The sequence below is a fragment of the Carassius gibelio genome, chromosome B6 (genome assembly GCF_023724105.1).
Source record: "Carassius gibelio isolate Cgi1373 ecotype wild population from Czech Republic chromosome B6, carGib1.2-hapl.c, whole genome shotgun sequence".
Taxonomy (NCBI): domain Eukaryota; kingdom Metazoa; phylum Chordata; class Actinopteri; order Cypriniformes; family Cyprinidae; genus Carassius; species Carassius gibelio.
The window spans coordinates 9791549-9819441 of record NC_068401.1 but is presented as its reverse complement, the minus strand read 5'-3'; the positions used below and the strand labels follow the sequence as shown (position 1 = coordinate 9819441).

At 36.7% G+C, this 27893-nt stretch overlaps 2 protein-coding genes across 4 annotated transcripts; one reads left to right on the top strand and one right to left on the bottom strand.

The window, feature by feature from the left end:
* Positions 1 to 237: 237 nt before the first annotated feature.
* On the bottom strand, positions 238 to 18266 carry LOC127959892 (cyclic nucleotide-gated channel cone photoreceptor subunit alpha-like). Of its 3 annotated transcripts, XM_052559314.1 has the most exons (9): positions 6446 to 6797; positions 4975 to 5098; positions 4690 to 4806; positions 4268 to 4444; positions 3791 to 3850; positions 3293 to 3466; positions 3075 to 3176; positions 2880 to 2986; positions 238 to 2540 (listed from the first exon to the last, which is right to left on the bottom strand). In XM_052559314.1, the coding sequence occupies exons 2-9, from the start codon at positions 5073 to 5075 to the stop codon at positions 1138 to 1140; spliced, it is 2241 nt and encodes a 746-aa protein (XP_052415274.1). In that variant the 5' UTR covers positions 5076 to 5098; positions 6446 to 6797; the 3' UTR covers positions 238 to 1137. The 3 variants fall into 3 exon arrangements, with proteins under 3 accessions (XP_052415274.1, XP_052415273.1, XP_052415272.1); XM_052559313.1 differs by lacking the exons at positions 3293 to 3466; positions 3791 to 3850; positions 6446 to 6797 and adding an exon at positions 18132 to 18266; XM_052559312.1 differs by lacking the exons at positions 3293 to 3466; positions 3791 to 3850 and having other exon boundaries at positions 6446 to 6756.
* LOC127959894 (serine/threonine-protein kinase 35) lies at positions 18208 to 27893 on the top strand. The gene is made up of 3 exons (XM_052559315.1): positions 18208 to 18854; positions 21198 to 21946; positions 25581 to 27893. The coding sequence occupies exons 1-2, from the start codon at positions 18392 to 18394 to the stop codon at positions 21920 to 21922; spliced, it is 1188 nt and encodes a 395-aa protein (XP_052415275.1). The 5' UTR covers positions 18208 to 18391; the 3' UTR covers positions 21923 to 21946; positions 25581 to 27893.

Sequence of the window (27893 nt, the reverse complement as noted above, 5' to 3'; positions counted from 1 at the left end):
TACATGCCTAGTGTATTGAGAATTTGGAGTCCATCAGGGGTGGGGAACGTTGATCCTGGAGGGCCTGTGTCCCTGCAGAGTTTAGCTCCAACCCTAATTAAGGTCTTCAGAATACAGGTCTTTTTATTTTTTTCAGGGTTGGAGCTAAACTCAGCACCCCTGGTTTACATAGTCCAACTAAATAATATGACTTTTAAATGAAACCCTCTAAACAAGAAAATGACATTCTTTTGAACATTTATTAAAGAACACATTTGGGTACTCTTGGGTAGTATACTAAAATGTTTTGGTTTGTGTTTGGGATGATTTTACATTGTCCATGTTAAGTTTTTTGAACAACCCTATTAGCCATATTATTAAAATAATGTGATAGTTTAATGAGCAGAATCTGATATTAATCTAAATATTAATTTAGAATAGATGTTTTCATATTTATGCCAAATCAACCATTAAAAGTATTATTCCTTATTCCTCTTCCGAGTCTGACCTACAAATGTAGACCTTGTCCAGTACAAAGAGCCTTTTGGCCACGCTTTTAATATACGCCACAAAGATACTACTGTTCCAAACTAGTCATAGATATAATACCAAGTACATTTATTCAGCAATGATGGATTACATTTATCAATAAATATAAAGACATTTATGTTGTGTATAAATCAGCATATAACAGCACAGAAATGTTTCTTGAGCACCAAATCCGTATATTAGAATGATTTCTGAAGGATCTTGACACTGAAGTCTATGGTCATGATGCTGAAAATTCAGCACTGCATCACAGGAATAAATTGCATGAAATAATTTTTACTGTGATATTTCAGGGAATTACTATTTTTGCTGTAAATATAAATTTAGCCTGGGTGAGCATAAGAAACATCTTTAAAAAAAATACTAAATCATTTAAAAACCTCAAACTTTTGAATGGTAGTGTATCTCTCCTCAATTCTGAGTCTGAGCTGTTCTTACTGCACATATTGAATAAATACAACATCAGTGTTACATTTCAACACACACATATGGCAATTAGTACAACATTTCATGTATAAAGAAGTATAAACAGTTTAAAAGTGATGTACTATGTTAAGAAATATGTCCATGAATAGGAAACCCCATTTACTCCAATCTCTATACTGTTGACTATTTGGTCTTGTCTTCTTCTTTTTTGTCCTCAACAACCTCAGACAGATCTTCCACCCGTAGAGTTTTCACTTTGTTCTCCATGTTGGTGATCCTCTGTTTCATCTTGCTCTGGTAGGATGTGTATTCTCCCATAAGCTTGGCAAACTTGCCCGTCATGACATCAAGGTTGTTCTCTAGACGGTGAATCTTCTCTTCCAGATCTTTGGGATCAGCCCCGGCGCTTGCAGCCGCCTCATCGAGAAGGTTGTCCTTCCTTAAGATGGCCTTCCCTTTCTCCTCCAGGGCTTTTTTGGCATCTGGGTATTCAGTAAGCGCTTCCACCAGGTCATCTTTAGACAGTGCGAAGAGGTCCGAATAGCCGACACTACGAATGTTTGCCGTTCTTCTGTTTCCGGCTTTACTGCCTTTGATTCCAAGAATACTGATCTCTCCGAAGTAAGCGCCGTCACTGAGCACCACAAACTGCGTGACTCCATCATCGGCCACTACGGCAAGCTTTCCTTCTTTGATGATGTACATTTCTCGACCAATGTCACCCTTTTTACATATATAATCTCCAGGACTGAACACCTGAGGCTGCAGCTTCAACACCAACTCGATGAGAAGTCCAGCTTCACAATCCTGGAAGATTCGCACCTTCTTCAGTGTATCTAAATGGACGTTGATGGCTATTTCAGCTTTGAGCTTGTCTGGAAGGTTCTTCAGGACCTCCTTCTCATCGCAAGTTTTCTTCTCCGTCCAAAGGTAGTCAAACCATTTGATGACCCTGGCCTCCAGGTCTTTGCTGACCTTCCGGAACTGCATGTACTGCTTGATGGAGTCGATCTTGGCCTGAAATTCAGCACGAGAAGCATTCATGTTGGAGATCATGGCACCGACGTTACCGACGATGGTAGCGAAAATCAACACTCCGATGAGGAAGTCCATGACGACAAACAAGTATTCGATGTCTTTAACAGGAGGCGGCGTTTCTCCGATGGTGGTGAGAGTCAGAGTGGACCAGTACAGACAGTAGATGTACTTTCTGGCCAAGCGGCCGTATTCTGGATGGCTGATGTTTGGATATACCCATGTGTCAGTCCCAAAGCCAATCGTTTTGGAAATAGCGAAGAAAATGCAAGCGTTCCAGTGAATAATAATCAGGATGTAAAGTACGAGGTTGCTGATGCGGAAAATGTTCGGGTAGTTTGTTCGGGTTTCTGTGCGGTCGAAGAACTCGAAGAGACGTGCCATTTTGAAAAGGCGGTTGAAGCGAAGTTCAGGGTTGTTGAAGCCCACTTGGAGCATTATAAAATCCGTCGGGATCATCGAAATCATGTCGTATTTAAACTGTGGGATTTTCCTGTAATGATCCATCAACTTCTTTGAGTCTTTGACAAGGAGACCCTGCTCCAAGAAACCTGAAAAAGACATTTTAAAATGTCATTCATTCCTTAACTTTCAGTGTCACATAATATTTCCAAAAAAATCTTTGTAATATGTCGATTTGGTGCTCAAGAAAGCTATATTTTCGTTATTATTATCAGCAATGAAAACAGTTGTGCTTTCACACTTTTTTGAAACAACTTTTTCAGGATTCTTTTGAAATTTCACGAAACGGTTTATTAAAAAAAAATAACTGAATGCTAGTGCATTGATATTTAATTTTAAAATATATATTGGATATATTCAGTCAATACTATTAACATTAATAGTGTTAACAATAAAATTTTTGAACTCTTTCTGAAAAACCACCATACCTGTTCTTGATCTGACAAACGTGTCTGCATAATAGATTACGTCTGAGGTATAGTCCATGATGATCCAAAGCGTGGTGTAAGAGTTCTGAAGCTCATTAAAACAGGCCCTAAAGAAATATATACAGTGAAGCACAAGCCACATCTCTCTCCACGTCTGAAGTTATTGATTTCATGAGACATTCTGGATGAACAGACCTTGTCACCAGCATCATCAGGTTGTAAAACACTGGGGCTGCTATGACTGAAAGCCACCTGTAATACTTGTCTGAGGCTGGGTCCATGATCCACACTTCTTTCCTAAAACACATGAACACCTACTGAATCGCAGCATTCATCTGTGAATAATCAATATCATTATCTGATTATTAGTACTAAAACTGCTGTTATTGAAATTTCATTTGTGGCATACTCACGGCGGAGGAGGAGCATCTTTCTTTTTATCATCTTTCTTATCATCTTTCTTATCATCCTTCTTTTCATCCTTTTTCTCATCTTTTTTCTCGTCCTTGTCATCTTTTTTCTCTTCCTTCTTGTCTTCATCTTTTTTCTCATCTTTTTTTATTTCTTCCTTTTTGTCCTCCTTTTTGCTGAAGTTAACATTTAGGGTTGTTTTTATTTGAATTAGCTTGTGAACTGGTCTCTAAGGGTCACTAGTGTGAACTAACACTAGTAAGCTCTCATGTTAACCTGCAGAGGGCAGCATTAACACTACCATTACTCACTGAACACTATAAGAACAATGTACTATACATCATCTGTTGTTATTAATTGAATATTTTAGATCAATCCTTTTTAGTATTGTTTTGTTTTTAGGATTCTAAAATCTAGTATCTATCACATCCACGTATTAATTATATTTCTGTCATTTACAATGCTCTTTATAGGGGTTTTTATCTCTACATGGTACTTACTCATCTGTGTTGTTGCAGTTGTTCATATTGGAAGCTGCCAGAGGCCAGTGATTGGCTTTTCTTAATGAGCAAAAGGCAATGATTCTTGTTATTATTGTGGAGTACATTCGGAGGGATCTGATTCTAGAACAACAACTTTAGATCATCACTACTGCTGATTTATTATCTATATTTACAGTGAACAGCTGTTTCCATTAGTTTCTATTCTTCTACAAGTCAGTGTGATACTGTTTTACCTAAAGGAGGATTTCTACATGGAAATCTACATACTGTTTTGGGATTTTGATTTTATTACATGAATCCTCAGCTCTGTGATGTTTTATGAATCATCTGCACACAATACGGATGTACTTTGTTTTTGCACAGATGCAGCATGATTCTCTACGTGATTCTTTTATTTTCAAGGCCTCTACATTATACCAAAGGTGTCTCTGCCTGTATAAAGAAACCATGCAGAAAACCTTTATTTTGACTTACTTCCTCTTATGAGGCCTGTCAGGAAGGCCCAAAGAGGATCGGGCATTACTTCCTCGGTTAGATAAATTTTTGAGGTCAGGTCCACGGAATCGCTCTAAAAAGGAGTCGGGACGCTCAACCTCTCTGTGAAGCCTGTGTGATGCCCAGTTCCTCAGCATTACCAGAAACTGGGTAAGCCTGGGAGACCGAAAGATATCAGACAGCAACACTTTATACAGTATGTAGCTTTCTGTTCAAGCCATGTCAAACGCACACTTAACATATTTAAATTTTGCACAGTGTTGTTGATGAGTGTGGACCATACTTCTCTGTATGGTAAAATCTGACTGATGCTGAGTGTGCAGTTGACTTGGCTTTGGTGGTAATCACGGATCACATGGTAAACTACGTTAAAGCTTTGGTTTGGATGGACTTGACGTTACCTTGCCACAGCCCCAGCACCTGTGAAAGAGCTTCTCCTGGATTCCTGAATCTGGCTGGTTGCAGAAGAAATTATCCCCTGCATGTCAGAGGAGTTGTCCTCACATAGAGAATGTGCCCTAAGAAAAGTAAGGTTTAATCATGTTTTTAAAAAAACATCTATTGAAACTAAGCTGCAGAAATTGCAGTTCCATATATTTTATAAAGAATCCAAACATTCATTTTTTATTTATTTTTTTACAAAACACCAGTCCATTTCAATCTAAACTTAACTATTTTATTCTAACCTGCTTGCACCATTTTCAGTCTGGTCCAGTTCATCTTCAGAGGCTCGGACTGAAAGCATGTGTCTGGATGGGTAGGATTGCTCTGTACAAATCCTCGCCATTCTCTTTCTTCTCCTCGACTACCCTAGGCATCCAGCATTTGATGAGACATGTCAAACAAAAGGACAACACCATAACAAAAGACCATGAATTATTAAACATTTAAAGCATGTATTTGATCCTAGAAATTATGCTCAAAAGCATACTGCAATGAGGCTTTTAATGGGCTGCCATTATTTCAGATAATAACATTTGATCAACTGAACCCAGTTCAATGGTATTAAAATCTGAAGAGATTACAAGAACCAGTTATTGGCTTGATCTCTGCAAACCCGTTTTCACACTAACAGCACTGCCATCTGAACACATCGCCTAAAAATACTTGCTGCTTAAACACTAAACAAGATCAGTGGCCCATCTCACTGGTAGATCCTGACCCAGAGGTACTTTAAAGGCAACTCGAGCCTCTATGTAGACAGAACTCTTAGAAAGTGTGTCTGCATATAGCAAGAATTGGTTGTAGACTAATATTTGGTTAAACAGAGTGGCAATTTAATTTATTATTTTATTTTATTTTTCATATGGCAGGAAATAATAATAAATAAAAAAAATACAACAAACTTCCTAACCCAGTTATACACCTCATCTTTCAAGGTCTTTGATGCTGCACTTTCTCTATCTAATGATGTTTAGTTTTGTTGAGGGAAGATTAGTGTAATTAGACTAACACCACCAACGCTATTTGTGTAATCTATTCCAAATCCAGAACGATGCTAAAACTGAGGACACACAGCAACTTCTTGTCTGCGGTCCTGATTTCCACCCACAGGGTTCTTGTTGTCTGAGGATCCCAAGACCCCAATGACCACCCTAAAAAATAAATGAACACTCTGACATGCCTAATGTAGTCTTTCTTTCAATAATGTGTTCTGTCATCACACAGTTAACAGAGAAAAAAACTCTGTTCATCATTTTGTTTTAAATGCTTAGTCTTTTTTGCTAAATCATATTGAGAGTTTATTAACTGTTTATTTCTTACATTTAAGATTCATATTCCTAAAGGTGGCTAGTTTTTATATTACATGTATAATGCACATTTGCACTGTAATGTAAAGTGTCACTATTGCATTGACAGGTGAAAATCTGGACTGGTTTATTTTCATTAAACGGTTTAGTTGGAAAGCTGCTACACGTGCGCCACAAACGCTCTGACTGGCGGGAATCCTGTTAACTCGTTTAAATTTGTTACGAACCATAGTTATTAATAATACATTATGTAATATTTCTGTGTCTTCTTGACGAGTTCTTCATCGTCTCATCGACAAATTCTTTCGCAAACACCAATGGACAACAAATAAGTATTCGTATGGGAATTAAGAGCACTTTCATGGCATCATTTACACTAGTAACCATGTAATCTATTTAAACTTACCTGCGAAGCAACAATATTTAGAAGTCCAACAGGTTTAGGGCACCAGATTCAAAGATAATTCCTGTTCAAGTTGATCTTTGGTTGAAGCAATTGGTGATCTGCTCAATGTTATGTTAAATCCCATCTTTAAAGAACTAATTCGAGTTTGAATTTTTGGCCATCAGTTTTCACCCACTTTTGCTGCCATCACCAGTTTTCTTTAGACTGAGATGATGTGTGATTCTTAGATGTCCGAATTTTTTATTGACTGCTAAAGGATGCGTTCAGAAGTCCGCGGCTCCTCGGATGACTGACAGCTCCGAGCTTTCGATGTGGACGTGGGCGGAGCTTAGTGCTCGTCTGCTCATTAATATTCATTAGCAATGGTCAATTGCAAATAGCTCTGCCATTTTTACAACTGACTGAAACATAATGTTAATGTTTGTAATTCCTCTGTTATTAATTTATGTTTAGGGCAAAAAGTATAGAAATTATGGCATATTCATTTTAATTGACACATTTACATTCTAGATTTGACCATTTTCTGAAAATAGTTTTTAAGCATGTTATCTTTTTATATATATTTGTTTAATTGCATTGTGAGAACACCTTTTCTGTACTGCCAGGCAGTATTTTTGTCCTGATGAACCAGCACTTTCAGAGATTAAGGATCCACTGAAAAAAGTGGCAAGTGTTGGTGGCACTATACCGATATCACCAACTCTGGCGTCAACATGGTTGTCTCTGCCATGCTAATGAGACCTGAGAAATCCTTAAGGCAATCTGCGGAGCTGCATCGTTAATCCCAGATTAGGCCTGAGCACCTATCTGAGCCACCTAATAATCTTTCTTGGCCTCAGCCCTTGAAATACTATGTGTGCACCAGTTAAACTGGGCTGACCTCACGTTGCACATGTTTAGCATACATGGTATGGTCTTTTTTTATTTATTTTTATTTTTTATAAAGATTACAGCAGCTAAAGGCAGAATGAGAACTCCGGCATTATCTCAAGGGAGCTCTGTGTTTTGAGTGGGTCTGAGATGAGTCAAAAAGAATAAAAGAGAAACCAACATATCACAAATACAAACAAGTAATATGAATTATAGAAGAAACATAATTTTCAATGTCTCCTGCCAAAAGCATATTATTAAGTTCCCCTAATAAGGACTAAGCTGCCCTTTAACATCTGCCATCTGTCACAGATCTCCATAAGATTTGTACTTAAGTGAATTCAAAATCTGAATTCGAGGTAAAGGTTCGACATGCAAGTTTTTAAATAACCTTTTTTACTTGGTTTTAATAGCTAGTAAATTGTAATTGTCTTTTTATCCTATTACTGTTATATAGGTTTGCCTTTCCCCAGATTGTAATAACTTGATTAAAGACAACACTGAATATGTTTATATATTTGTGTGTGGGATTCAGATGTGAATTATATGATTGTCATATATGTGTTATAAGAAGCATTACTGTAGATCCCTAATTCATAAGGTAATTCATAACTTTAAAAAAAAGCTAGTCATGAATATCAGTCTTGTACCCTCATGGAAATCTACAAAGACACACTTTTGTGTTATTGTGTTATTATTTGAATAATTTTTACTTATTCAATAATTTATATACCTCATAAAACATTTATTATACAGACAGAAATACCTCTTTTAAGATGAAGAATATATTATCATATTTGACACAGCCCTTCAATCAGAAACCAATTGATTTTCAACTAAATATTTTTCTGACATTCCTCCAATCTGTTTACTGCAGTGCAGGCCTTACACACAGTCCTTTTTCCTTTCATCTCAGGGGAAGCTAAGTGTCTTCGGCTCAGCTGCTTTAAAGCTCTTCATGTGATTGGGACATTAAGTGGCAGAGGCAAAACAGCACTGCTGCATCCTTTGGGGAAATGCCATGATGTAACACTCTGTAATACAAACCTAGAAAAATAAATAATTTATATTAAAACAATCGCTCTATAGTCACACAACTTTGACTGATGATGTCATTATAGATTATGAGCTAATGCCTATTTGCCTTTCACACTGGTTCCATAATTAGCTGGCTAATTGTCTAGGTTTGCACAATACCTCTAAATAGACTCTACTGGAGTCATTTCTAGAGCTGCTTGATACAGCCACACTGGAGTACTGGTTGGGCACAAATGTTATGTTACTACAGCCTCTATTTACACTCAGATTAAGACAACACCTATTCCGACTTTTTTATTTGTTAACTAATGTGTAACTCATCTGAAATGCACCTTTTGTCTATTGTATTCCAGACATCTGTTTAACTGGACTCAATAAAAATACTCAATGAATGTTAAATTATATATAATTGAAAATTAAAGGGATAGTTCACCAAAAAAAAAAACAAGAAAATTCTCACCCTCATTTGGTTCCAAACCTATATGCATATATTTCTTCTGATATTCTGAGGAATGTTGGTAACTAAACATTTTTGGTTCCCACTGACTTCCACTGTGTGGGAAATAATACAATGAAAGACAATGGGAATCAAAACTCTAAAGTCTTTCAATTCTTCAAAATATATATTTTCAGCCTCACACAAGGTCGTTATACCTGGAGACATAACCAGGTTCTTAAGAGTTTTAGCAGAAGCTATTGAGAGCCAGAGGAATACCATCAACTCCTTGCACCTGAGAGCAACCAATTCCGTAACGGCCCCAACCTTCATCCAAGAGGGACAGAAAAAGCCCAATCATTCCCCTACTAAACCAGAAACTGGACAGCTTGCTATGGCTCGGGATTCGAAGATGCTGGTTGATGTAGGCAAGCAATTAATTTTTCCACCTGAGATTGCAGCTACTACTCTTAGGCCAGACATGATTCTTTGGTCCCCTTCATTGAAATTTGTTTATATCACTAATCTTACAGTCCCATGGGAGAACTCAATGAGTGAGGCATATAAATGTTGCGCTACATAGAACTGGCAACAATGTCCCAAAATTTACATCTTTCCCAATACTGAAGTATAGCTCCCACTCTCAACATCAAGGCAAATCTCATGTGCATACCATCCATGACAGTCTACCATCATGTCCTGTGTTTATGATATTTTTGTGTTCAGAAGAATGAAATGTAAACAGGTTTGAAACAACATGAGGTTGAGTGATTGACAATTTTAGGTTTTGGATGGATAATTTAAAGATAATAATTGTGAATGTTTTTAATGATGATAATAAAACTATCGCAGAGTGTTTGTTTGGGATCATGTACAGAAACGTTCAGCTCAATTAAAAGCCTCTTAGCTCACACAGCCAGAAGGTAAAGGTAATCACTGTCTCTAAACACATCTTCCTCTTTGGCCTGCCTATCTCTGTCTCTCTCTCCTTCTCACCCACTCACTCATCATAGTTACAAGTTGTCACCTTTCACCCTATGTGCTGCTGGAACTTTTTTGCCAGTGTGCTCCAGAGAACCAGAGAACAGAATCCGGCAGTATTGTGTTACCAGCTTCACTCAAAATCATTAGAAATGACAGTGATACACCCACATACCTGCTGCAATTAACAGATTTAATTCCATGTGGACTGAACCTGTACAAAAAAAAGTTTGATTTGAAACCAGTGCATTTTTGGAAATTGTAATAATGCAAAAAAAAAAAAGTATGAGGCAATACTAGATTGAGTTTCTAATAGATTAGAATGCTACTTTATCCCAGCTAATCAAAATATGTTTTGCTAATTTTCTCATTATGAAAATGTATTTAAAAAATATAATTAATGTTTTTTAGTAGAATTTTTTTTTTAAATATGTTTCAGAAAAACGTTCCATAAACAATGTATAAACTATGTTATTATGCTGATGCTGAAGACATTAATAAAGACCATAACTTTGAATTAATATTCTGTTAACGTTACTGGAAGAAACATTTGTCAACATTTTAAAAGAACCTTTTACCGTAATATTAAGCTCTAAGAACATTTCCTGTTAGCTGGAATCATCTTTGCAAAAACCCTACACTTCACACGAAGAGAAAACCACTACCTTTATTATAACTGCAGCTGTCACTCACTTAAGTTCAGCAGGAGGTCACCAACCCAATATATTTATTTGATGTGTGCTCTTTTGTTTCCTGATTTCTCTCAGGGAAAATACCTGATACAAAATAGATCAATTAAACAGCTGCAATGTGGAGCTGTTTACAATGCCATTGTACATTTCGGTATACTGCATTAATTAGAAACATGGTGTAGCACAAACACAGCATAAATTAAAAAGAGTGTGCTGTAAACACTGTTAATTAGTAATCAGATACTATAATATGGCTGGCAGAGACGACAAGCAGAGATCTGGATCTAAATGAATTAAACAAAACAACTAACACAAACACAGGGAACACGAGGGACAGGAGCATGACATGAAGCATTGTTGTAAGTTTAATACAACCAATATTCAGTGTTAGCATCTGCCTTTCAAATGCACATCTTATCTTTACCCTGATCACCTGCTCTGATTGTCTCTGTTAATGACTCAGTGTTGCTAGTCTTTTGAAGAGAACAGCTTTGACCCGGAGCATTAAACGCTGTTATCCTGTTCTGCTCTACATCTCCTACAGAATCAGATCATCCATCAGTCTGTTCTTTTCTAGTTCACATCTGTGTACTGGTTGAACATTTATTTTAAATCCACAATTAGAATATTCCTACATATATGTTAAGCAGCAAATTCAGGAAATGCAGGAATTGCTTATTGTTTTTCATTCATTTCCGTTTTTCTTTTAAATAATTGATTCATGTGGACATGCAAAGATTTAAACTTCAAATGTAAACAATTCCCAGTATCATTTCCATGTGCACAAGATGTTGCAGCTGTTTATAATATATAGAATAATAATAATATAATACTGGTAATTAAAAGAAAATGCACAATTCACAATAATCCAAAAGTAAAGTTCTCACAACTTCTGTTAACATTTTGTGAAGTGAAAAGCTGCATGTTTGTAAGAAACAAACTGGACAAAATATGAGTCCATAATCTGTTCCATAAGACTGTTTTTGCTTTTATTTTATCCGAGTATAGTGTATAGATTTTTTTTTTTATTACAAACATGGCTTTTCGCTTCACAAGACATTAATTGATCAACTGGAGTTGCATTGAGTACTTGTGAAATATTGCAACATAATTTTCAATTGTTTGGACTGTCATTCTGACGGCACCCATTCACTGCAGAGGATCTGTTGGTGAAGAAGTGATGTAACCAAATCTGTTCTGATGAAGAAACAAATTTATCTAATGATGGCCTGAGGGTGAATACATTTTCAGCAAATTTTTATTTTTGGTAAATTATTAATTCAAATCTTTCTCTGACTTTTTGTTGCAATGGGACACCTAGGTGTTTTGGTGTTTCTATGCAAACCTCAGTGCCACAGCTTCCATCATTTAACCGACTTGCTGAATACACCAACAGCATTCCTAGGGTGATGAAAGGTTGCCATGGCAACCATAAGGCTTGTGCGCTCACCTGCTTCAATCTTCCCACAGCAGCAAAAATTAACCCATCACAGGAATTCATTTCAGCTAGTCTGATTATAGAAGGCTGCAGTCGAAGCTTTAAAAATATATTGGATTTCACAACACTGAGAATGAATATCTAGATTATAATGACATTTACGAGAGCTTAGCATCAATGGATTGTAACTTAATAAATCTCTAGCTGTGTGTGCTCGTTTAAGAAATATAGTATTCAAATTTCAAATTATACTGACATGATGGCAAGTGAAAAAAGAGGGGGTCTGTTTCAGACTTTACACTCAAACTACACAATATAATTATCTTCAGATGCCAAAGGAGTTGGATCATTAAAAAAATGACCCATAACAGATGTCTGTATAAATCAGAGGTTTTTGATTCTTTCTGAGGCCAACAAGCACCCCCCGACCAAGATATATGTGAAATGATGAAGGAATTATCATGCCAATCACTCAAGTCAAGTATTTCAAGTTCAAGTGGCCAGTATTTGCAGTGAAGTGTTGTGTGTGTGCGGAGGTGGGTGTGTGTGAAACCCCTCTCTTCTTCTTGTGTCCTGATTGTGATGTGTTTTCAACAATCTCTCAGAGGAGCGCTGAAGTGGTGGACAGAGGCAAGAGCAATGTCAGATCCCTCAACATCCTCACAACGCCAGTTCTTTCCATTGTCGTTACATTCCAGTGGCATTACATAACTTGCTCAATAATGGATCCCCTTAAGTGAAAGGGTGCTGTCAAAATGAGAGTTTAAACATCTGATTAAAAAACAAAATCACATCTTGTGAAAAGCCATCCCCTGTTGTCCTCTCACATCAAAATTATTTCAGCCAATTATTTAGAACTGTTTCAAACTGTTTTCAATTGTAAACACTTCTGTCCTGATTCAGATGAGACAACTTTATTGCTGGAGAAAGCAATGTGGATAGAGCACTAGTATTTTAGCCAGCCTAGAAGCAACATTTTTAGCTAAAAACATATTATGTTTCTTACAAATTCACAGCTTTCCCTTCATCAGCTGTTTGGACTCCCATTCTGACGGCACCCATTCACTGTAGAGGATCCATTGGTGACAGCGGTAGGCCCTATTGTTTTAAAAATAATTAAAATGTATTCAAATTAATTATTTATGAGTGAATAATAAAAAGAGGATATTGCCATTATCATGTCATTAGAATACACTGAACTATTTTTTTATTTTATTTTATTTTACTCAAGAGGTTACTATTCACAAAACCTGCAGAAATGTAGTTGGACTTGATATTTGTTAAGTTGCCATGGCAGCCACACAAAAGCATGGAGCGCTGCACCCTATTGCCCACTTCAGAGCAGCATACACCATCCTATTGTACCACACACTCATTTTCTACACCACTTGTTCTTGTGGGTCTTCAAGGCTGCACTACACACACAACAGCCAAATGTCTCTGCATTTTAATGAGTCACACATAATGTAATGCAGTATGTTCTTTCCTATAGAGATGCAAAACAATAAGGTTGCAACAATTTAGAGCTGTTTTTTCCCTGTGTGTCCTTTGCATAATTACACATTTTAGCTGTAGCTGTGTTAAAAAGAAAAAAATAAATTAATTCTTCAACCTAGGAATCTCTTTTTTTTTTTTTTTTTTGCTGAAGTACATGATCCTTAAACACATTACGATTCACTAAACAGGAGAATCATGTTTTTTACTATAACTGTTAAGTCTGTTCTGGCCTTTTAAGTCTCTTTGAACATGTTTGGTGTAGTAATATTTATTATACATATATAAAGGTCCCAGGTTTATTGAATGTTTGCTCATTCATGTGCAGTAGCATTTCAGTTGTAGCAACCAGTTGTACAAAAAAGTAACATCACTGCCATCTACAGGATGCTCTGCAAAATAATAAAAGGGCACGGAAGAAATCAACTTATGATGACGCATTGTACAGTGTACATTTTTGTTATTGTTGAAGCCGTTCCTCATTACCACTATATGAAATGAAAGATATTTCATTTAAAACCCGAATGTAAAGTTGATTTATATCTGGATCCAACAATTAAATCATCCAACTTTATATTTGACATAATCTTTTTCATTACAGTTTTTTTCAACTGCTTACACACAAAATTATTACTTGTTATTTCTAAAACCTGACACTCAAACACCAGAACCACACACTAAATCTGCAAAACCATACACACATTTTTGGCCTTTTACTCAGTTTTCAATTTCGTTAAACACTTTTTGCAAAACACAACACACATTTTTCTATGCAACACACAAAAATCTGACAGGAAGTTTCTTGATTTCCTTTTATAAAAACAACCAATCAAAATGCCACACTTATTCATCAGTGCCTCACACTAACTCCTCACATGTGCAAACACTTGTTGCTTTACTTAACAACAACCAATCATAACTTAAGTAGTGGCCTATAAATAGGTCAAAGGTCAAGTAATAGGTTTTGGACAATGGATGCAAACAATGCAGACAGAGTAAGAGGAGTTGGAGGGAGAGGCAGAGGACGAGTTCGACTAAGAGGAGTTGGAAGGGGAGCAAGGGGAGGAAGAGGACGAGTCAGAAATGGAGGAGGACAAGGAACAAGAAGAGTGGTCCCGAGTGAGATTAGGGCTACAGTAGTCGATCATGTGATAAACCATGGTTTAACAATGAGAGAGGCTGGACTGAGAGTCGAATTTTGAGTAGATTTACTGTGGTGGATATAATTCGAACCTTTAGAAATGTATTTAACAATTTAATGTAATGTACACATGTTCTAATGTACACATAATGGCTTTTTTACCATAACAAACAATAGGCCTATACTATAATAAATATATTTTACTGTAGGACCCTTGCATTAATTTACTACAGTGTATTGCATTGGTCACAGTTTGGTAAGGTATCAAGAGAGAATATAGCATGTGTCTTGGATGACGTAAGTTGGCCGGACCCAACCCAGAGGAGATATGGATCCTAGATACACCCAACCATCTCCACATGCAAGCACACACATTATGTTTGGTTTTACACTACATGCTAACACTACATATTTTTTATGTGTTTTTTTTTCTTTTCAAACTGTGTACAATAATACTACATTTACAACCACAAAGAGCAAAAAATAATAATAATAAAGTTTGGTTTTATTTTTTGCTTTTGTTTTTACTTTATATGTTCAACAGCTCTCTCCAAATTACATTCAATCATGTACATGTGAGCTTTTAAAAGAAGAGCTTTAGGTTTTGAATTACAGTGTGTATATGACATAATCAAAAAATAACATTATGGTAAAGGTGTTTACAACGTAAGACAAATTTTTGTGATATTTTGACTGGTGTTTCATTTTGAAAGAGATGTGAGGCATTTTGCATCTTGTGTGTGCAATGCTTGAATTTGTGTGTTAAGTTTTGAAAAAAAAGAGGAAAACTTTGCAAAATGTGTGTAAGCAGTTGAAAAAAACTATAATAGTGAGTTATTTATAGTAAATATTTATTTTATTTGTTTTACAAAATTTGGTCGCAAACTAGCTACACTCTAAGAAAAGGGTACAAAGTACTCCCTGGGGTGGTACCCAAAGGTAAAAAAGGTAAAAGTATTCCTTTGTGGTTGTTGTAAAATGTAACTAAATTTTATTCAGACTACATCTATATTAGCCATATACTGTACATTCAAACATAAATGTATGCATTATAAAAATATGCAACGTTTTAACAATGTAATTTAAAACTACTACAGAAGGTGGTGCAAGAGACTAGTATAACTTTGTCTCTTCACTCTTTTACAGATCCCTTGTTCCCACTGACTTGCTAAAACCACAGTGCATTCTTTATTTTCTTGAATCATATCAGTGTTGTTTCACCACTCATTTATTAATTTGGACTTTTATAGACAATTAAATTGCCAATGGATAAAATCAATTCTTTCCTTCCCTTTCAAAAAGTGGGTTGTAAAGGCTATGTCTGTTATTCAGAAAATGTTTGGTGTGGTCTTCCATCAGGGATCAACAATGCTGTCAAGGAATATAAGTTATATTATATCTGTTTAACTGTTGCAAATTAAAAGCCTAGAGTTGTTTGTTTGTGTGTGTGTGTGTGTGTGTGTGTGTGTGTGTGTGTGTGTGTGTGTGTGTGTGTGTGTGTGTGTGTGTGTGTGTGTGTGTGTGTGTGCGTGCATATGTGCGTGTGTGTTTGTGTGTGTGTGTGTGTGTGTGTGTGTCAAATGAAACATTTAAATGAAAACATTTATTGAAAAACATGCATTCTCCAGACTGCAAGTTTCAAAAAGAACTGCCAAAAGAAAGAAACAGCTTTGTTTAGCTAGCTAGCCCATATAAAGTGCAGTTTCAGACTTTCCTCACTGTATGGAGACCAATAAATCAATGACCCATGTAAGCTGTGAGCCATCCTCAGACATCCCCTCATGCCTGTATGTGAATGAGTGATGACAATTGAGGTCAGTTTTGAGGTTTGTTTCAGGACGGTTTTTTTTAACCAAATCACTGTTATGTGCAGGTGCATATAAATATCTAACTATACGAATATTTGCAGCATTTATTACTGAAAAAGACAGTGGGACAGTCTTTCTTCTAAAGCAAGATAGTGAGCAGCAACAGCTGCCACCTCATAATGCTGTCATCTTATATAATCCATGTAAATCCTGTCCATTAATATCTGAATGTTGATGTCTTCTCTCTACAAATTGTTCCCTCTTGTAATAACCAGCAAATAAAAAAATAATAAATAATAATTATAAATCAATAATTAATTAAATTAATGTAATGGAATCTCACACATTTTAATGATTTTTTATTTATTTATGAAAATAAAATAAAATAATTTTATCAAAATAAAATTAATTTGAATGTGTGTGTATATGAATCAAAATAATGAACAGTGGAATAAATAAATTATAACAATATTAAATTAACAAAAATTAAAATTTATGCTCTACTGATGGGTGACCTCAGGAACCCCAGACGCTCGCCATCGTGTTAGACCACGTGTGTGCACCGAGCACATGCACGCTCGTGCTGCAGGGACTGAACCATTCTAGTCCACAACATGGGTGGGTGACAGCAGTCCACGTATGTACGTGTATTTATAGGTTTTTCACAGTGACATAGCTGATCCTTGTTGGAATTATTTGAAAAAAGTTGTGATTGTAAAATAACAATATGTTGTAATATGTTAATATGTATACATTTACAAATCACTGATTTACAATGTTGGGCGGTAAATAGTTACTAGTAACTGTAATAATATTAGCTACGTTTTGCAGTAACTATAAGTATAACTAATTACTAATAAGATTTCAGTATTAATATTACAGTTACCATCCATAAAACAGCTTAGTTACATAGTTACTTTGGATACCTCAACCATGTGGTACATTATATCACTATAATTAAAAATATTTAATATTAAATATGTTTCAAGCTACACTTGAAACACTTACATCACTATTGAGTGTTTGTAATAACTTATGACTGCGATCCAGTGTGGATTTTGAAATATGTTTGTTAGTAGCATTCAAAAATAGACATTCTAACATTCTAGTAACATCCTAAAATAATTTTATGAGGAAGATACACAGTTACAATTTCTGTGGGGCATGAAGAAAAAGTAATGTAACTAGTAGTGTAACTAATTACTGTTGCCAGAAAGTAATAAGTAAAGTAACAATATTACTTTTGAAAGGAGTGACTAGTAATGAGTAATATATTACTTTCTTTGAGGAAGTAGCCCAACACTGCTGTTGCGTCATCTCATTGACCTTTACATTTCTAGTAATACTCAGCATTGGCTACAACAGCAGTTATATATATATATATATATATTCAAACTGCATAAAAATGTTATTTTATAAGTTGTGTTAAATACACATTAAATGACTGTTTTTAATTTCTAAATTGAAATTAAGTATATTTATAGTCAAAATGTTCTGTTGGTATTCTGGCCAATTCTTGATACTCATGACTGAAAAAAATCACGATATTTGAAATAAAATAAAAAAAATTTTTTTTTTACAAATTATGATTTAAGTAGCCTAATGTAAATGCACATGTGTAAATTGTCGTTCATATATTTTCGCATGCATTAAACCAACATATATAAAAAAGAAAGAACAAACAGTTCTTTTATTTAAAAACAAATTTTCACACCATTTCTCATATGCGGTTCACCTTACCACGTTAACAACATTGATTTAACGTAACTTAAAGCCACAGAGGCGTACCGTGTACGTGTGTCCTCATAGGTCAGCAGTTCCCCCTGTACAGGAAAGTGGGACGATCCAGTCAAGGTCTCACTTGACTTCATTCAAGGTTCATTCAGTTCAGACTAGAAGCTCGTTGTTGTTTGAATCTTGCTACCCCATTGAATGAAAACAAACGATGATGTCAACGAACATTTAAGCTCTGCGAAACTTCCTCAAGCTCTAGAAATATGAACGCGGAAGGTGTTTACAAGCGCACGCACAAAACGTGAGGAGGCGCGATGGATGCAAAGGACAGAGAGCGGCTGCGGACACGGAACGCTTGCAAAAGAACCGAAAGCGCCAGTGTCCTGCGCTCGCTCAGCGTCGACAACATAAACGACAATGAGGCAATGGCAGGCGTCTCGGACCTGGTTAAACATGGCAGTCTTGAACAGCGACTCATCGCCCCGAGGTACAGCTTGCTCCGTGAAGTTGGCAGGGGCAGTTATGGCGTTGTGTACGAAGCCGTTGCCCGTAAATCAGGTGCAAGAGTGGCGGTGAAGAAGCTGCGCTGTGACGCGCCTGAGAACGTGGAGTTGGCGCTGGCGGAGTTTTGGGCTTTGACCAGTCTGGAGAAACGCCATGAGAATGTGGTGCAGCTGGAGGAGTGTGTGCTTCAAAGGAACGGGATGGCCCAGAAAATGAGCCATGGTAATACGCGTTCAAAGCAGTATTTGAGGTTGGTCGAGACCTCGTTGAAAGGTGAGATGTTTTTATTCAAGCCCTGGCGTTTTTCTGGAAGGTCAGCGATGGGAGAATGCTTTGTCACGAGCTCAAACAGTGGCCATTGTTTGTGGCCTTTCACTCATTTGGTAGCAATGGCATGTTAGCCATTTAAAATATAAGAAATGTCAATTTTTATTAGCTTTCCCATTGTAACGTTACTCTGAAATAAAACGGTGAGACTCCATTGTTTGGAAGCGAGTCTGGCGTTTCACTGATGACACCGGACGTCGATATTGCGCATGTCTATGTTCTACATTAAGACTGTTTACATTTTATGTAAGAATGTGGCTACTGTCGGTCAGGTTTGCCCTCCCCCACCATCCTCTCGGTTATGAAACTCTGAGGTTGGAGGTGGGGGAGGTGCTGTGTTGGGGTCAAACCTTCTCCACACCCGCTATACCAACTTCTAACAATGAAGGAAGTGTGTTTCCTTACATGACAACTGTGTAAATCATCTTACTGTTGAAAAATAGACAATGGGGATTTAGTACATACATTCCAGGCCAATTTGATGTCATGCATCTTAATGTCTTTGTGTGACTTTTCACATGCAGATCTTCTGAATCATGTAGGCTTTTATACTGTATGATATGCAAAGTGTTGCTAGATGCATTTGCGTGAAAGCTGTTTGTCTGGTCTATATTTAGTGTAAATGGAAGAATGTTTTACTTCTAATATGGGTGAAATGTTATGAATTAATCATTTAAAGTGTTTCCAACACCTAATCTATGGTGGGTACACAAGACTAGTGTCAAAGTCCCATTGGTTATGTGGAAATAACTGAAAAAGTATGTTAAATCATGTGAGCTACCATGTCATGCAATGAAAAGGTTAATGAAAACAATAACCTTATACTCAAACAATAAAACTTATACTTGGCACCGCTTTATCACTGATTTAAATGATTTTCAACCAATTTCCTTGATGTTAAAGTATTTTTCATACTTTTAACTAAAATATCTACTTGATAAAGCCTTTAGACTGTTTTGTGATATTATGGTAATAATAACCGGTGACATTCACAGTGTGTGTTATATTTACAGCAGATGTGCAGATTCACGTAGTGCTTGCTCAACAAAACCAGAGAAAGTGGCAAAAATAACGCCCATGAAAGCACAGGACCATGCTTATTAATTAGACTAAGGCATTTTGGCTCGTATCGGGATACAAGCCGGTTTGTTGTTCTTATGGGAGCTTGTCCAGTCCTGTGAGAAGAAACCTCAACAGTTCAAACTGGTTCCACAGCAATCCAACCTCTAAAACTGATGACAAATCAATTCTTCAACTCTTTTCATTGAATTAACTCCTTGTTTTATCTGCTGCTCTCATTCTCCCATCTTATAAAACATGTTTTCAATTGCTATAGCACACAAATGTTATGTGGAAGGTTTTCCTACAGTTTTCGCTCCCATGCTGATGTGTTTTTTCTCTTTTCCTAAACACAAGGTTGGGGTGTGACATATTAAAGAAAAAAAAAAAAAAAAAACGTAACGTTTATCTCATAGACCCTTTAAGGCAAGTTGATGCATTTGATGGCCATATTTGTAAGCTATTTCTAGGCATGCATGCACAGCTCATTTCTACTTGAATGGGGATAGACCAAACCTATGTAACCGTAGCATATTTCAAATCAGCAATGAAATTTGACAACAGCTTGTTTTCATAGATTGTGCTAATGTGCATGCATTCTATGGTAAACAAATTAATTTAATCTTAAAATCAAGATTTGCATTCCTGTAAATGACGATTGGTACTTTTAACTGTAAGGCGAAACTACAGCTGCCATATTGTGTGGTACAATTTATCTACAAATAGACCTTCTCTGCCTTATACAGTTTCTGGTTTACATTATAGCCATGATTTACTACTTGCTATTAGTCAGAGGCATGTGATTATTAGTGCAAAGGACATTCTCATTTTACTGAGCATTTTATTTCATTTTTGGTCTGTTTTTCCAAACAGACTGACTTGTAGGAGTGCACTAGGATATCAACTAAATCAAAGCCAAAATAACAAACTAAAAGCCACAAATCTCCATCTTTTGCCTTCTTTAAACATCATAAATAATCTAACTTAATGTCAACAAGCAACAACTGGTAGTTTAAACCATAGTATTTCTGTTGAAGGGGAAGTCGTTTAAGACTTTTAATTAGGCAACAACAGTTTTGAGTAGGTTCTGCGAAAGTTGCATTATAATCCTTCCTTTTGAAATCATGGTTGTTTTTCATTAAAGTTTCATACCAATGCAAACATCTCCTAAACGTTCAAATTTAAGTATATTCATCTCTGCATCTTTTTTGTTTGTGTGTGTTCTTTTAGGTGAGCGTGTATTGTCGTGTCCTGATGAGCCCTGCTACCTGTGGTTTGTTATGGAGTTTTGCGAGGGAGGGGATCTGAATCAATTCATCTTGTCGCGACGGCCAGATCCCCGTACCAACGCCAGCTTCATGATGCAGCTGAGTAGCGCTGTGGCGTTCCTGCATGAAAACAACATTGTTCACAGAGACCTTAAACCAGATAATATCCTCATCTCGGAGCGTTCTGGCGCACCTGTGTTGAAAGTAGCCGATTTCGGACTGAGCAAAGTGTGTGCTGGTCTGAGTGCCGGAGTACGAGACTCCGAGGAGGGACGGGATAAAATCAAGAACAGTGTTAACATCAACAAGTTCTGGCTCTCATCGGCATGCGGCTCAGACTTTTACATGGCACCAGAGGTTTGGGAAGGTCATTACACAGCCAAAGCAGACATTTTTGCTGTAGGCATTATCATCTGGGCCATGATAGAGAGAATCACATTCATTGACGCCGAGTCAAAACGGGAGCTTCTCGGGACGTATGTGCGGCAAGGTTCGGATATCGTCCCAGTTGGAGAGGCTCTTTTGGAGAACCCAAAGATGGTGCTGAGTATTCCCCAGCGCAGGCGCTCGCACATGCCTGAGGCACTCCGGAAACTTTTGCAGGACATGCTGGCCGTCAATCCTCAGGACCGACCAGACGCACTAGAACTGCACAGCAGGATGGGACAGGTCACTTGCGCAGCATGAACTCTGACCTGAATGCACACACAGGTAAGCCTTTGCCAGTGCAGTTTCCAGAAATGTTGTTTTTTGACTATATTTTTGTGTCCAGTGGCAGTAATCACAGCTGGTAACAGACAATGGTAGAATGGCAGAAATGCTGTGTATTCTTATGTTATCTCTTAAGGACAAACGCAGGATGAATTTGAAAGCTGGTAGAAAATTTGATATTATGCTCTTTTACAAAGTCTTGATTTTGTTTTGGGGGGGGTACTTGAACATGCTCTCATGCTTGGTGGTTTGAAAAATGCATTATTTTCCACATAATTTACATTGTTACAATACCCTTTTCCCCAGCCTGGGCCCAAATGTCTCGATTAGTTCCAGATTTGATGAAGGCCCGTCTTCCAAAAAACTAAATGTGTTGTGATTAATTAGCTGTTCTAGTGTGTTGTGATTGGTGAACAACAATGTTTCAGGACTGCCACGCCCATCACCAAAGCAGAAAGTTCTGTCTGCTCCGTTAAGGAAAGTGTCAATTAGGGTTTGACGATGACTACAAAATTGGCATTGTACGATGTCCACAGAGAAACATCACATTGGACAATGACATTGGGGGGAGGAGTTAGGGGGTGTGCCCGAAGTGTGAATACATAGGTGATTCAGGAAGACGAGGGGAAACACACATGATTGCTAATGGTTGCCTGTTATATTACAGTACTCAAAATTTCACTTACCATATAAACAGAGAAAGGAGAGATGACTAAGGATGATTGCGAATGATTTGCAGAACCTCAGCACCACTGACACACATCTAATCTTGTAAAATGTGTGGCAAGTACTTCTGCTCCATAGCATAAACAGAGACCGTGCAATCGCAAATGATAATTGATTCTTTGCGAGAGAAAGTATTGAAATATGTATTTCCCTCTCATCTTGTATTTATTCCTTTTAGGGGTTCTGTAGTACAAGTAATTTTGTTTCAAATATTGAATTGGGATGCGGTGTTATTCTGGGGGGGGGGGGGGGGTTTGGGTTTGGGATGGGGGATCACAATGTCGGCTCAAAATTGCGATGTCTATCAGCCATTGGCGATAGTCGGCGTGGGCTATGGGCCCAACCCTAGCGTCAATATTGGCATATGAATTTGAGCCAAATTCAGACCCCAAGAATATTTAGTCAGTGGATCACGCAGAAATTTGCACACTGATATTGCCGGACATATAAGAGTGGTAACGTTGTTGTCTTTTGGGCTAAATCACATTTTAGGTACGATGTCAACAACTGATAAAAAAAAAAACTGGATTTACTATGTACAGATAAGTGCAGCAGTAATTTGTAATGATTATGGTCTTTAATTCTAACATTATAACATTATAATCTTTGCAGTGACACTGTGATACAGATGAATTTATATATACACCATAGTCTCACAATTGAATTGTAAGTTCTGCAGATTACATCATTGTCCAGTATTGTACTGTAAGCTATTTCTAAAATGTTTTCATAACTGTAACATACATATTTACATATAATTATTCAGGTGCATGTGTAATAACCGCATTAAAATTCTCAGCGAGTAAAAAAACATTATGCTGCAATTAAATTCAAAAGGCACGGGGTGAAAAAAAAGTACTCTTTAAAAGTGTTTCTTCACCATGGCGAAAGCTTAGTAGCACTTCGTCGTTGTCGTCGTAGTCTTGTCTGATGCACTCAACAAAGCGTTCTAACCACAACCTCATCCCTCTCTATCCCCCAACCATTCGAATTTCTGTAGGTGGGAATTATTTTAATAATATTGTAAAGGACAGCTTTGTGACATCACAAAACCCTGGGAAAAACGCTGTAGTCCAAACGAGCCGTTCATTGTAGTTCTTGAAAAAGGACTTCTTTTATCACGTTATTGCACGTTATTGCAAGTGTCTTATTTGACCATTTCAGTTTCACAGTGGTTTTGACAGCTCTGCTGGGACTCTATCAGGATGTGATTTGTTTAATGACATGACTTTCAGAGAGCTCCTGTTTGCATGCTATAACAGCCTCTTTTGTTTTTAAAAGTGCATGCTGGGATAGCTGTTATACAACCGCACCCATTCTCCACCACCCCTCCTCTAACACTCTCCATTCCTCCTTCTTCTTCTCTCTCTATTTTCCATACTCTTTGCCCTGGGGGACAATGCTCATCAGGCAGACCAGGTGACTCGAAGTTCTTCCTAGTCCTGAAATGGAAAGATTTTTTGTTTTGACATGCCACACATAACTGACAGTTCCTTGCAAGAACCAGTTTAGTCAAAGTATTACAGCATTAGGGTGCATAATGAACTTTCTCAGTTTCAGTAATGAATCAAATTTAAATGTTTTTTTTTTTTTGTTAAATATTGATATTTATTATAGGTATCGATATTGAACCTTTACCAAAAAATGAAAATTGTCATCAATTATTCAACCTCATGTTCCAAATCTATATGACTTTAAATCACAAATTAGGATATTTTTTACGAAACCTGAGAGATTTCTGTCCCTCCATTCAGGTGACCAAAACACAAAAGATCTAAAAAGATGATAAATGCTTTGTAAAACAAATCATTAGCTACACAGAGCCGTTGGTTACTGACAAGCTGTGCTAAAACATGCTCAAAATATGATTGTGGTTTAGCGCAGCTTGTCAGTAAGATGTGCATTAAATATCACATTCGATTTATTTTGCAACCCTAGTTTAAAACAGCATGAGAGAGTGAGTAAATGTTAACTGAATTTTGATATAGGTTTAATTACCCCTTTAGTTTAAAAACACTAACAATTTAATGTGACACCGTGAAATGTAATCTATTAAGCAAGTCTCAAAATGTATTCAAATAAATGTTGCAATGACCAAATCATGCTGTAGCATTTATAGGTGATTGATTTTAGCTTTTAGTATTTTATTTTTGGTTAACTTGGATACTAAATTAGTATTTGTGTGCTCAAAAAGAGTATGAATGCATATGAAAGGGCTCGTGAGTTCCCCAGCCATTATGAGGACATTACAGCTGTCTGCTACTCCAGTCGTCTTTTGTTCACCATCCCCCTCTCCTTCTCTTCTGTTGCTACATTCAGACAGGAAAAGAAAACTGCTTGGAGCCTCTTGGTTCATTTGCTCTCTCTCTCTCTCTCTCTCTGGTCTGTATGTGTGGGACGTGAGATGGTGGATTTGCATCCGAAACGGCATGCGCTGTGTAGTTTGAGTGACTGCAGCGGGGCGTTTAGCTCTCTTCCTGACTCAGCACATAGTTTGAGCTGCAGGATATGAGGAGGGGTGAGCTCTTTATACTGTATGCATCTGAGATCAAGCGGCAGTCGTGTTGACTGATTACAAATAGCCTGCAAAGATTTTTCTATGCGAGATGTTTTTAATGCTTGTAAATCTGATTACTTATCAAGCAATCTGAGATTTGGACCCATTTAAGTCATGCATTATGCAACAGCACAGCTATTATGACATCATTTCATCCTGTCAATCAACCTCTTTTCTTTTTAGGTTGTATGTTGTGTTGTTTTCTGTCTTCTGGGTTCCCATGGTCAATGGAAAATGTATTATATTAGCTATTAATGCATTTTAAGTTCATATTAAATGTCTGTATAGTCAAATGTGTGACTATTTCAGGTACTAATCCTAACGACTTGTATTTTTTTTATTCTGTTTTAGGTTTTCCCTTTCCATAACAGACCAGAAGGGACCGCGTTGCTTGGAAAACTGTGAATCCTCCATTGCTGATTTAATGTGAAGAGTACAAAGTACTCAACATGAACACCAATACAAAGTTTGCCACAAAGAGATTTCCAACTGACCGTTCACTTTTTGTTTTGTTTACATTAGTAATTTAAACGAATCATTCAGTTATCCCAGAAGTGTTCAGCCTAAATCAATCATCAGTTATGTCACTCAGAGTGAAGTATAGCTAAAAATGATGTTACGATGCAGTGAGTACAATCAAGCTAAATCAAGCAAGGTCTTTAATAGTCTTACTGAGGGACTGGGACTTTAAAATTCTGTTCTCAGAGCCTCCCTGCTCGCTCATCCCCTCAAAACAATCATATGCCATAAAAACAGACCATGAGGAAAGTATTTCAGTTATTTTATTCAGTTTTATGAGCAGTAAAGCTTTCAGTTTTAGTTTACAAATTATTATAATTTTTTTTGGGGGGGGAAGGAAATCCAAATACAAACAATTGTCACAAACCCTGTCATTACCATAGTCTCACACTTGGCTCTTACTTGACTCCACAAAATTTGATCATCTTTATCTTTCCTCTGTCACAACAAAATAGCTGAAATCATGAGAATTAAAGACCAACTTTCTTTAACCTGGTTTTCATTTGCCATTAAAATGCTGATGATTTTAAGCCCAAACCCAATATTACGCAGATTTATCCTGGTGCCTTGAAGTCTAGTGATATAAGTGAGATTTCTAGTAGTGTTTTGTTTTGTTTTACAGCTTTATCTTTTAGACATGCAGTACGTTTTGCAAGTTTTTAATATTTTAACACTTTACATATTAGACATGCGCAGTTTAACCATTTAGGTGTTTGTTTGTACATTGTGTGAGAATTTTTTTTGGCCAAAAAAAATGATTCATTCTGGTGCCCCATTTACAATAATGCGGTCACTTATGAAAAAAAATAGTGTGAACAACACTTCTGCACGGACACGCACACTACTACAGTTTCACGGTTTAGTTGTCTTGGAATCTGGTAGTTTAAAATATGGATTTGATTATGATTAAAGGGAGCAGTTAAAGACCGTGTGAGTGTTATTTGTTTTATATTAGAAATACTACTTATGCATTTTCAATATAGAACAGATTGATTTGTCAAAAATCCAATATTTCTTTTTTGTTAACCGACTACTTGATGATTTCAAAAACAGGATGTGAGCTCATTAGTGTAGCTCTTTTTCATCTGTGTCCTGAATGCTTCACAGAGAAGAATTTGGAGTGGTTTTGCCTGACAGTTTGTGTGTGCTATAGTTCTACCTCAGCACTCGTGTGTTTTAGTATCTAATTCACTAAATAAACTAACAGTGCTTTCTGTTTTTTGGTGAGGCTAGTAATAAATGTTTTTCAGATGGAATAATTTATTTATTTTTTGTTGTTTTTTTTTTAATAATAAATCTATAGTGTCAAGCTTTTTAATACTTTTAGCTTCTTTTATTCCCCTTTCTCTGTTCGTGACTGCTTATTGCTGTCTGCTGTGAGAGAAACCTGAGGCCTGAGAGATCAATACTTTTTTCTTTTTTTAGATTAAATCAGCCTCAGGTTTAAGGTATTTTGAGAGATTCTGGACTGTGTGGCTCTCCACCTGGGAACAAGAAGTGTTTTGTTACTTTTTAAGTGTTCAATTATGTTTTTATTTTGTCAGCTAATGCTATTTGGTTTTATTGGGAACATTCTTTCGGATTCTTTTAAATCCACTTTAATTTTCCCGAATGGCAATTTAAATGATTGTGTCTTTTACAAGGTTCAGTTAATCCTGGAAAGAGTTGGTAAATGTTTGTGCATTTGCTTTTTTGTCCTTTTAATTATGACTCTTTTCAATTGGAATGTTTCAGAGAGCATAAACACAGAGAAATGAGTTTTAGCAGTCATACGAACCACAGTATTAGACTGCACTTGCACTGAAGAGAGTGAACCGAGTTTAACAAAAGCTCACTTCCTGTTCTATAATCTCTTTTGCTTCAATTCTTTGTATTCCTTGTGCTCCAACTATGACTGTACAGCGCACTCTATGCAACCTCTTCTTTTCTGACACTGTATGATGCTGCTCTGCTCAGACCATGGCAATTTGTTGTTCCTTTTATGATTTTTTTTTTTTTAATGGAACACTTTCTGCTTTTAGTGTGCAAATGTTGGAAATTTTTTCCTTTGTGTAAAGCACACTAGAGCTGTGGACGCTTCATTAGCTCGGGTATCATCCCTTTTTCTTTTGTTGTTTTTGTTCAATAAACCATGTAAAACCATAA